Source organism: Ascaphus truei, unplaced genomic scaffold (genome assembly GCF_040206685.1).
Source record: "Ascaphus truei isolate aAscTru1 unplaced genomic scaffold, aAscTru1.hap1 HAP1_SCAFFOLD_2609, whole genome shotgun sequence".
Taxonomy (NCBI): Eukaryota; Metazoa; Chordata; class Amphibia; order Anura; family Ascaphidae; genus Ascaphus; species Ascaphus truei.
This window is the reverse complement of record NW_027455546.1, coordinates 1-10981: the sequence shown is the minus strand read 5'-3', so window position 1 is coordinate 10981 and position 10981 is coordinate 1. Positions and strand designations below refer to the sequence as shown.

At 44.1% G+C, this 10981-nt stretch overlaps 1 protein-coding gene across 1 annotated transcript; it reads right to left on the bottom strand.

Annotated features, from left to right (window-relative positions):
- Nucleotides 1–1263: 1263 nt before the first annotated feature.
- LOC142481406 (myotubularin-related protein 13-like) lies at nucleotides 1264–8664 on the bottom strand. The gene is made up of 3 exons (XM_075582846.1): nucleotides 8455–8664; nucleotides 3331–3440; nucleotides 1264–1530 (listed from the first exon to the last, which is right to left on the bottom strand). The coding sequence occupies exons 1-3, from the start codon at nucleotides 8639–8641 to the stop codon at nucleotides 1279–1281; spliced, it is 549 nt and encodes a 182-aa protein (XP_075438961.1). The 5' UTR covers nucleotides 8642–8664; the 3' UTR covers nucleotides 1264–1278.
- Nucleotides 8665–10981: the final 2317 nt, after the last annotated feature.

Sequence of the window (10981 nt, the reverse complement as noted above, 5' to 3'; positions counted from 1 at the left end):
AGTCACAAAGGAAAGCACATGAGAACTGCGTGTTCTACGTGGTGTCTACTGCAAATAGGAGGATGACCATATGTTCACTAAACTGGTGTAAGGACGCATGCAGATATTTGGAATTTTAAATCCACAATTAAACCCTTCAGACGGGAAATATATACATATCATTTTCTTATAGGTACTTTGATAGCAGAACCCTCTCCAGTAGTCTGGTCTGTACTTTTTAACTGTGGGGGTGCCAGGTGTCCGATTTTGAACCGGACAGACCGGTATTTTGGCCTTCTCTCCGGTAAAAATGGAGAGGTAATATCGGACATGTATGTGTCCGGAATTCTCTCTCTCTGGACGTGCAGCGGGCAGCGTGAGTGCGGAGGGTGGCCGGGTGCAGGGTCCCCGCTCTTACCTCCGACAGGGAAGCAAAAGCGGTAGCGTGAGCAGCAACAGAGCCATCTCCCGCAGGCTGCAGCGTCTGATAACCAGGGCAACGGAGCCGCGCGGCGTCATTCCCCCCCCCCCCCCACCCACAGCAAAGGAGAAGACTGACCAATGGGAGGATTCCATGTCATTAAGGGGCGTGAGCAGCATATGCATGCTGGGAAATGTAGTTTCCTATCAGCTTTACATGTGGGAGAGGAGAGAAGATCTCCACTGTGTGTCTCCTGTCTCAAAAGAAAGCTCAGAGTCTGTCAGGAGGACCTCCACAGGTAAGACAACAGGAGGGGGAGAGGATGAGGAAGGAGGAGGGGGTGAGAAGGGGAGAGGGGGTGAGCAGATGAGGGGGGCGAGCGGATGAGGGGGGCTATATAATATAATAAATCCCTGTTGTTAAGTGCTTACAATCTTATTTGCAGGAGGAGATACGGCAAGTTGCCCAAATTACTCAAGATCTCATCTCTTATGCCAGTATTGTCCAATGGGACTACTCAATACTTCATTAACAAGCATCATGTGGTCTCATGTCCCGCAACAGTCAAGTCCTACATGGCCACCTTCACTGGAGAGGCAAACACGATCTCATTTTATTTTCTTCTAACGCGCTGCACACCACAAAACCTCCGTACTAGAGCGTGTGTAGGACTTAGGGAGGACACCCATCCCAGACCTACAACTGGGACCTACCAAAAGAAAACATATAGAGGAACGACGAGGAAGACCAACAAAAGGCGGCCAACACGAATGGGAGCAGGAAAGCTGCCTACCAGGTTACTAGGGTCTGTTTGCCTCATCTTTCAGTATACAATAAGTTTAACCCAAGAACAATGTGGCAAGTAATGTAGTGGTAAACTAACCCAATAATGTCACATACACCCAATGAGAAGCAGGTAAAGAAACATGTATCCCCTCTATTGCCCTACTCAAAAAGGTGGAAGACGGACAGTAATATACCTGTAGCGTGCAATTCACCATTCGGACTATGTAATCAAACTGCTGATGGTTCAATATTGCCCGGTTTTGTTGAACATGCAGACCCAGTTCTTCAGTCAGGCACTGTCGAGCGGCTTTTCCTTTTAGGGCTCGCAATGCAGCAGGCAAGGTCTGAAAACAGGGAAAGCAAACGCATTACACTTACTACAGACACTTGGTTATTTCATTGAAATATTTGTTCTGTGGAAAATTATTGGCATGCAAGGAACAACGCTTCATAGATCTGAACCATTTGCTCAACATGTGTCTAAAGCCAACATTTGTGCAGAGGTGAAAGATAGAATTCTGTCAAAAAAACAAGCTGAGAACATTTACAGCGTCAAGAAAAGATTGCATTAAAAGACATGTCCAGCTGACTTTGAAGTATCCGTCTTTTTGTCATGCTCCTGAGAACAAATATGATGAAATATAACGCAATGTTAAATAAGACTGCACATTTCCAACTATCTACATATTGTTCTGACACAAAAGGGATCTCCAATACATTGTTGGAGACTAATAATGGTTACCCACCATATCTCCCTCTAATTATAGAAACCATTACCATGAGGAAGCACCTTTCTATTAGTGCTGCAATGAAGGGTACTAAACTATACAGATTGGTTCTAGTGCTACCTTAAGCAATCCATGCTGCACGCTACTAAGTTTTTTTTAAATTGCCTGTACTGGGGGGTTTCGTGGAGCTGGTCTGTGGTCCCCTGACCGCCAAACTGGCTTGTCCATCAGGCAAGAATACTTGCCCGGTGGACAAAATGACCGCAGTGTCTGGGCTCGCTTCTGCGGCCATTGTAAATTAACAACGTCACCGGAAGATGTGTTTGTGCCTCTTTTGAAACAAAAGAAAACGTCAAACTACAAATATAAAATAAATCGCTGCTCTGGAGGTCAGAAAACCACAGGTCAGATTCCCCTACCCTACTCACCCCCTTTAGATGAGCTTTAACAAATGTTTTAAACATTATTGGCAGGGGAGAAAAGGGGGGGGGGGAGGGGGGTGTAGTTTACTGTTTTAAGTTTAATATTTCCAAGGAGAATGAGTTTTAGGGACATGAAATGTATCTAATCATTATACACTGCACCAAGTTCATTAGAGGTGCTTTAAACGTTGTGAATCTGAAGGCAAACCAAAAGACTTGTTAGGGGATCTGACATGCAAGTAAGTCACTTGAGAGAAGTCGCAGACAAGATATTAGACAGTTGGCAGCGTCTCAGAAATGAAGAGTTCCAAACATGACACATTCATGGAATGTCACAGGAGGACTTTGCTGACGTTAAAATGCTACAGTACAATACCAAAGCACTACATCAATCATGCTATCTATATTATGTGGTCTATATATGTTTCCTAAGAGACCTTTCCAATCTGTGAACATTACAACTGGGCTCAGACTGTTTTGGAAGTTTGTTTTAAAAAATGCAAAATGTGGGAAATGCCATACAGTATATGTTGGTTCAAATGCACAATAGTAGTGTAAAAAAAGAAAACATTGTAATTATGTTTTATTGAAATGACCGTGGCTTGCTTCAGAATTTATTTTTTACCCCATAGGTAGCTTTTTAGAGCTGCAATGCCACAGCAATGGCTACTTAGAAATAACAGCATTAACAAGTGATTATCTGAATTGAAGCATTATGTCCCATGATGGATCCAGGGGTGGGAAATACTAATATCTTTTCATTGATAGACTCTGTTATGAGTTACTTAGTCACTTACAGAAAAGCGACAGGCATAAGGCCCTGCTACCTTAACCTCCACTGATATATTGATTCTGAAAAGTGTTGCATTGTCATCCAGAAATTGAGGTTAAGATCTTGTTTGATGACAGCGGATCAAATCCGTTACTTAGCATATAAAGCTCTGCTAGTAAGCAACAAAATCTTATATAGGAGGAGGACATATCTTAGCTTTACCTTCTCCGTTTCCAATATTTTGTTTTCGAATATGAACGATATGCAGTTTCTAACGACCTCCAGTCTTCGGGCGCTGTTGAAAATGGAGCTCGCCTTGTCCATTATGGAAACTGACAGGAAGCAAAGAGAGAGGAATTAATTCCACCCAATACATTCCTAAGAGTCATGAGTGCACACTGTCTCCAACTGCAAACCATTGACTTTGCTTTCTAGTCATTTGAAAACCATACAAATCTGCCAACTATGTCTAAATGTTCTTTTTATTTAACCCCACAGCACCATGCAGCATGTAAATCAGTGATTCCCAATCATCCTAGTGCTGAAGAGGCGAGTGCCCTTTGAAGCAATAAACACGTTTGTGGTTAATCTGGCTGTTTTGGGGCGGCGCATCATCGTGGCGATGAGCCAAACATACCTCTTTGATCAAGTTGAGATCTTCAGGTAAAATAGATCAGTAAACCGGCTGAATCAGTTACAAACTTGGCGCCTGCCACCAACGCAGGCTTTTTTTGTATCCATTTCAATAAATGCCATCTGCTGTACTCTGACTCTTTATACGAAGATGTCCTCCAGCAGGGCACACATTGTATGTATACCTTTATTTATATAGCGCCAACAGTGTAGGTGGCATTTTACAAAATGACAATACTGGTGGGAAAAAAAAGTATCAATGGGGGATATGAGCAGCCAAAGGATAACGTTCGGAAGAGGGTGACCCTGCCCCGCGGAGCTAACAATTTTAATTGCACGCATTCCCCCCCCCCCCCCCACCACCACCACTACTCAGACAGAGTACCAGTAGAAAGCTATATATGGGGCTGTTACTGGGAGTCAAGCTGGACACTGATGTACTGAAGTTATGTTTCAGACCCTATGTGAGGGTCAAAATACCCAGTGTTCCATAGGACCTTGACAGCAGCCGAGTTGCCGATTCTGACATATTGATGCGGGTACCAACATCAAGAGCACGAAAGGGAAATTATATTAGGTATTGCAGTGGTAAAATAATATGGATCTGCTCTACTAGTAAAGAACAAGTCAAATAATACGAATACTGAACTTGTCATTAAAAGCAGCAGTACAAGTGGCATGTTTAAAAAATAAGATTGAAGGTCTCCAGCGCTGAACAGGGTTGATTTCAGCTCTGGATCACCTGCTTCCCGCGATACTTACCTCCGTAGGGGGTACCGGTAGCAGCTCCAGCTGGGCTTGTTGGGGTTATTGAAATGGCGGCTTAAATGTCCCGCTGGGCCAATAGGAAGCCGTTACGTCATCCCTTGTTCCTTCCTATTGGTCCGCGTGACAGGGACATTTAAAAAACAGAGAGATACCCCTACCCCCCTACGGAGGTATCTCGGGAAGCCGGAGGTCCCCGGATCTGAAATCAATGCGGTTCAGCTCCGCAGACCCCCTGCTTGAATACTTGGACTGCTGCTTTACACATTACTGCTGGTGCTATGCCCTCTCCCATCTGAGTTCCCATTTCTGGATGTACAGCACCAGATGAAATATTTGGACTTGATGTTAGAAGTTTAATTGGGATTTAATCCACAACAGCATTTTAAAATGGATTTGGTTGTTGCCGGGGAACAAAGAATGCCATTCCTCTGTACTTTTCCACTGCCAAGACTGAAATAAATCGCAAGGGTGAAATCTGTGACTGTCATGCTGAAATCTCTAAATTCGCAAACGGTATTGTTTTAATTATCAATCAAACAAATCACTGGTGTGTTTTAAGGCATACTCCCTAAAGGGCTGCAGGCTTTCATTTTTTTAATAGCGTGTTGAGCAACTAATTAAATGTACGCAAATGATCTTTGGAAAACAAGCAGGGAAACAAGGGGTGCTATATTCCCAATGGTTGTGCACTCTGCAGTACACTGTGATACACATTACATTGGCTTTATGATGTAGAGCTTGAACTCCTGACATGCTTTAAGTAGTCTGCATACAACTAATAATCGTAAAATGATGTGCATCATTTTCCCTCCCAGATATTTAGGTACAGCAAAATAACACATACTGCTTTCTGAATGCGTGCTGCTGGCAGGATATCAGAGGAGAGGTACTAAAACTGCTGAGCTATCAGTCTTGCATTTCTACTTACAGTACATCTTATTCTAAGGGAGAAGACAGAAATTTGGGAATGGCAATTACTGTTAAGTGACATGCCACATGTCCAACATATAGAGGAATAGTAGCATGTCATACTAGTTATCTAGTCTTAAGACACTTTAAAATTCCAGGCTTTAGGTATTACATAATATTACAAATATTATAAAATGTAAAACAGACTTATTTTTTTAACTGCACAGCATGTTAGATGATGTTCTAAACATTCATGACAACACCATCCTTTGAAATCTTTACAATGAACACCATGTTCTGGAAAGACATGCATTTTAATGGCAATATTTAAAAAAAATTAAAAAAATACACTAAACAGAAAAAGAACTCGAATCGTTAAATGGCGATGAGAACGTTTATAACACTGTACTATATACAGTATATGCACCTTTTATTTTTTTTTTGCAGAATTGACTTTTTACAGTTTAAGTAATTCAATTTATAGCCGATAATGTTTGATGTACATCTTCTGTGCAATCATTGCAGCAAGAAGTTGCACACTCCGGCAGCAACGTGATTAATAGGAGCTTAGGCGTGGATATAGTTAAATCTTTATGTCTTCCAAAGATTATATTCCAAAAACGGTTAATGGGGCTTGTCGAAAACAGCAAGTGGGCTTAACCACAAACCTCAAAACCGTAAAACAGAAAAACCGTAAAACAGAAAACCTCCCCAGTTCCCTAGTGTCAGGTTCTACATTCAACCAGCGCTTGGCCGTAGAAAGGAGTGTGGGGGGGGGGGGGGAGGGGAGGAGAGAATTACAAAATGTCTCTGTAATTGTAAAAAAAATCTTGGCCTTTGCACACCATTGTCAATCAGAGTCCGTGCCATCACAACACTTCCACCCAGTACTTCCATTGCATTACATTCTTCATAGTCCTGCATTTCTATGGAGAATAGAGACTTGCAGTACCTGGACCAGGGTGGGCAACTCCAGTCCTCAAGGGGCACCAACAAGCCAGGTTTCCCGTGCTTGGAGCACAGCTGGCTCAGTCAAACACTGCTCCACCTGTGCTAAAGCAGGGATATCCTGAAAACCTGACCTGTTGGTGGCCCTTGAGGACTGGAGTTGCCCACCCTGGTCCAGGTCACAAGGTCCCTCTAAATAAGCAAAATGGAGGCCTGTACATCACTACTAAGAGGGATCTCCAGGATAAAAACGAACTGATATAGAGTGAATAGTCGAGTTTAAAACAGGAGATGGCACATTAGGCTGCGCTTATAGTGCCGTAGACAGAGATAAAAAAAATGCATTGCTGCCGTCGCGTGCGCTTATAGTAAGCGCGACGCGACGGTGCGAAGGCTTGGTCGCGATCGCTGGAAGTCATCTCAATTTGATTTTTCCAGCGATCGTAGCCTGATGTCGCCGGCACTATACAGTAAGCGTAGCCTTATGCCTTTGGCCAAACTTCCCCACCCCAAACTTTGATAGTGTCATCACCTGCCGCGGAGGTAACCCCAGAGGGATCTTTGAGAAGATGCAAGACTAAGCGGCTCACTATCTCAAGCACATTCAGTTTTCATCATTCACTTGACGGGATTTCAATAGGGGCATAGTAATTGGCTAGACGCAGCTTGTTTTTTTTACGGTCTTTGAAGGTGATAAGGTTATTTGTAGCCACTGGAAGGGAGGGGAGCAGGGGGGAAATCAACATGCTTTTCCCATTCAGATATTTGTAGTCCATTAAAAGAACATTCATGGAATGTGACACTTCACTATAATCCCGTCCGTTAACTCATCCTCGGAATAGGACCCAGTTTAATCCCCTCTCTGTACAGAATATGTTTAATAATACTAAAAGGGAAAGGGGAAAGCGAGGGTAAAATAGAAGGGGAGGGAGGGGGAGAGGGGAGAGGAGGAGGGAGGGGAGAGAAGGAGGATGGGGAGGGTAGGGGAGAGAAGGAGGGAGGGAAAGGGGGGAGGGAGGGGAGAGAAGGAGGGAGGGCAGGGGGGGAGGGAGGGGGAGAAGGATGGAGGGGAGGAAGGGGGAGAAGGATGGAGGGGAGGGAGGGGGGAGAAGGATGGAGGGGAGGGAGGGGGGAGAAGGATGGAGGGGAGGGAGGGGGGAGAAGGATGGAGGGGAGGGAGGGGGGAGAAGGAAGGAGGGGAGGGAGGAGAAGGTTGGAGGGGAGGGGAGAGAGGGGAGAAGGTTGGAGGGGAGAGGAGGGGGGGAGGGGAGGAGGGGGGGAGGGGAGGAGGGGGGAGGGGAGGAGGGGGGGAGGGGAGGAGGGGAGAGAGGGGAGAGAGGGGAGGGGGGAGAGAGGGGAGAGAGGGAAGAGAGGGAAGAGGAGGGGGGGAGAGAGGGGAGAGGGGGGAGAGAGGGTAGAGGAGGGGGGAGAAGGAGAGAGAGTGGAGGGGAGGGAGAAAGAAAGGGGGAGACGGGGGAAAGAGAAAGGAAGAGAAGGAGAGGGAGAGAAGGGGGAAAGAGAAGGGGAGGAGGAAAGAGAAGGGGGTAGAGAGGGGAAGGGCGAATGTTAGGAAGGGAGAGGAGGAGAAGGATGGAGGGGAGCTAGGGGAGAGGAGGGAGGCAAAGAGGGGAGAGAAGGAGAGAGGGGAGAGGAGGAGGGAGAGTAGAGAATGCGGATTCACTTTCATGCTGACTTCTCTTACAGTATTTCACAATAGGAGTGGTATGTACACTACAGGTATCTTCACTCATCAGTCCTGTGCATTTCCATATCACCACATTTTCAAATTAACTACATTGCAAATGTTTCCAACTTGTTTATCTATCATTCGGCCCTTTTCACGTCTTCAGCCAATTGCTAAAATCAGTTCTTATAGTGCTTAAAATTTAGTATTTAACGACACTACAGAACACAACATCTGTAGATATTGGGATTAGCGTAACTACATCAAGCACTGGCCAACACCCTCCCCCACTGTAATATAACTTTCACGTACACTGTAGGGTTTTTGTCCCTTTTTTACCCACCATAACTTACATAATGTGTGCAGGAAGAATAAAAACCAACGTAATGCTGAACAGAACATACCAACAGATGATCCAGCGGGGACAACACATTTCTTCTCCACTCGAGTTGCAAGCATGGCATTTTGATTTTTGGCGAGGCCTTCTTGAGTAAGTTCCTGTACTTTATCATCATTAATCTTAGGGAAGGGAAGGACGTGAACACGCAGGTGCGATCCCTCCGTTGGCTTTGAGACCTTCTGGAATGTCATGTGAGGATTTGGGTTTTCCTGTAGGAATAATGGATACAATAAAATGAAGGTACACAAAACATGCCATTTTACACAGAAAAGCAGCAGGTGACATGGCAAAAAACACTTAAAGCACCTATGCCTTTGAAAAGGAAAAAAACCCCCCCATAGCTGAAAAGCAGGGGGTCTCCGGAGCTCAAAGGCATTGATTTCAGGTCCGGGAACCCATTGCTTCCCGAGACACTTGCATGGGAAGGTGATGCCGGTATATCTCTTCTGTTTAAATGTCCCGCGTCACGGGGGCCAATAGGAAGCGGCAAGGAATGGCGTTGAGCCGTCCTATTGGCCTGCGGGACCTTTAAACATTCATTTACAGCGCCCAGTTGGGTACGTTACCGGCATCACCTTCCGAGGTAAGTATCTTGGAAAGCAGGGGGTCCCCAGAGCTGAAATTAACGCAGACCTGCTCTGCAGACCCCCTGCTTTAAACCTAGTAGTAACAAAAAGAAGAGACAATGTTTCACACATAAGGGGGGATTATACATTTCTGTCCACTTTTAAATATATGGGACTAGAACCATTAAAAAAAAAAAAAGCCCCAATGCACATCCAATATGACAAGCGATGTTGTTAATTTCAATGTTTTTTCTCCTCGTTAGTATGGGTCATGAAGTTCAATATTTGGCCAACATATGTTGTCCACATCAGAGCACCCCTAAATTGTCACCCCTTAGGTACCACATTCATGCCACATACCATGGACTATATGATTGCTTTGTTTCCTCTTTTCTCCATGGAGGAAACACAAAGGACACACTATAGAAATGGCAGTGTAGGAACCTACTGAAAGGATTTAACTTGACGTTGTTGCAAGCTTAACCTGCCTTGGCCAAAAGATTTAACTTAATGACCCATACACATGAGAAGAAAAATACACATAGAAATGACCTAAATGATTTGTCATACTATGTGCATTGGGGCTTCTATGTATACGGTTGTATATTTGAGGTCACTTCCCCAGTAGAATTCCAGTTGACCCAATTAAATACATCAATACTGTGGGTCTGGGTTTTAAACTGGCTCAGATTGTGCATTTCTAATTATGAAGAGTAAAGCCACGTCCTCGAGGCTCAACTAACACAAGATGATGGGCTTTCCTTGTTGAAGTCATTTCAGGATGGTTTTGTACCATGGATAAATACAGTTTCAGCATGTGTAGCCCTTGTGTGTGTGTTCCAGAGTCTGGCTGTGGAAGTTTTGGTAGGCAGTCTAGAGAGTCATTGAGGTCTTATACATCCAAAGTCAACCAACTGCGATAAATTTGGTCCTCAATAGCCAACATTGAAATATATGAAGATACTTTTTTTATGTACAGTATCATGTGAACAGAACAAATAACAAATCGCTTAGATGTAATTGTTAAAACACGAGATGAGAAACCTTGGTTATTACAGTCATTCAAATTCTGTTAAAAACCTCAACACATGATCTTAAAAAAAAACCAAAAACAACAAAAAAACTGGATGTGAAGTTGGAGTGGCAATCGTGAAATATTACATGGAATGCGTTTCTCCGGCACGTAATCTGGTCTCGTATCGGATACTGGAAACTTTTGGTCGTGTCTTTCAAATGGTCTCGCAGTTAATCGTTTGTTCCCTGTTACCGGCAGTTAAAGACTATTTAGTCACAACAAAAGCTTCAAACAATACACTTCCAAGTTCCACCAGTCAAAATAAAGAACACAATAGAAGGGAAAAAACAAAAACAGGTTATAAACTAAAGATCTTAAGAGAGTTTTCCCCCCCAAAGTAAGCGTTGTAATTAGATCATTTTCCGCACACATAGGATTATATTATTATCACTGTATCAATATTGTTGAGAATCAACTTAAAAAAACAATTCAAGCAATATTCAAAACTCTGTTTTGCAGTATTAGATAACTACTAAATTTGTGTTTTTTTAGATAAACTCTTAATGCCATTTTTAATGAGTTTGAATATACTGAGCATCCTTTGATTTCTATGGTAGGTGTTAGCACACTTCCCCAGCAGTGCAAGATCATTGCAACACTTTCCTGTTTGTGATCATTTGTTGCCAATGTTTCCAGCAGTTTCAGCTGTAAACTGTAACAATAAATAATATTATAGTAGGGCACCGCTCATATGGCGGGTTCCGTTCCATTGTGACGCCGCCCCGCAAAGCAAAAAGCACCGAAATGTGAAACCGGCGATTTTTGGTGTCTCCTACCCTTCTGCGCCTGCGCAGACTTGCAGTCCCCCCCTTCTGCGCATGCACGAACACGGCTGGCGGCCCCCTTCTCTTTACCGCTGTATTGGCGGATCGCCGAGAAGCGGGGCCCTG

Coding starts and splice junctions, on each gene's coding strand:
- LOC142481406 (XM_075582846.1), bottom strand. CDS start 8,641: ATGACATTCCAGAAGGTCTCAAAGCCAACGGAGGGATCGCACCTGCGT. Junction 3,441..8,454: donor CCCCGCTGGATCATCTGTTG/GTATGTTCTGTT, acceptor GCTTCCTGTCAG/TTTCCATAATGGACAAGGCG. Junction 1,531..3,330: donor AAATATTGGAAACGGAGAAG/GTAAAGCTAAGA, acceptor CCCTGTTTTCAG/ACCTTGCCTGCTGCATTGCG.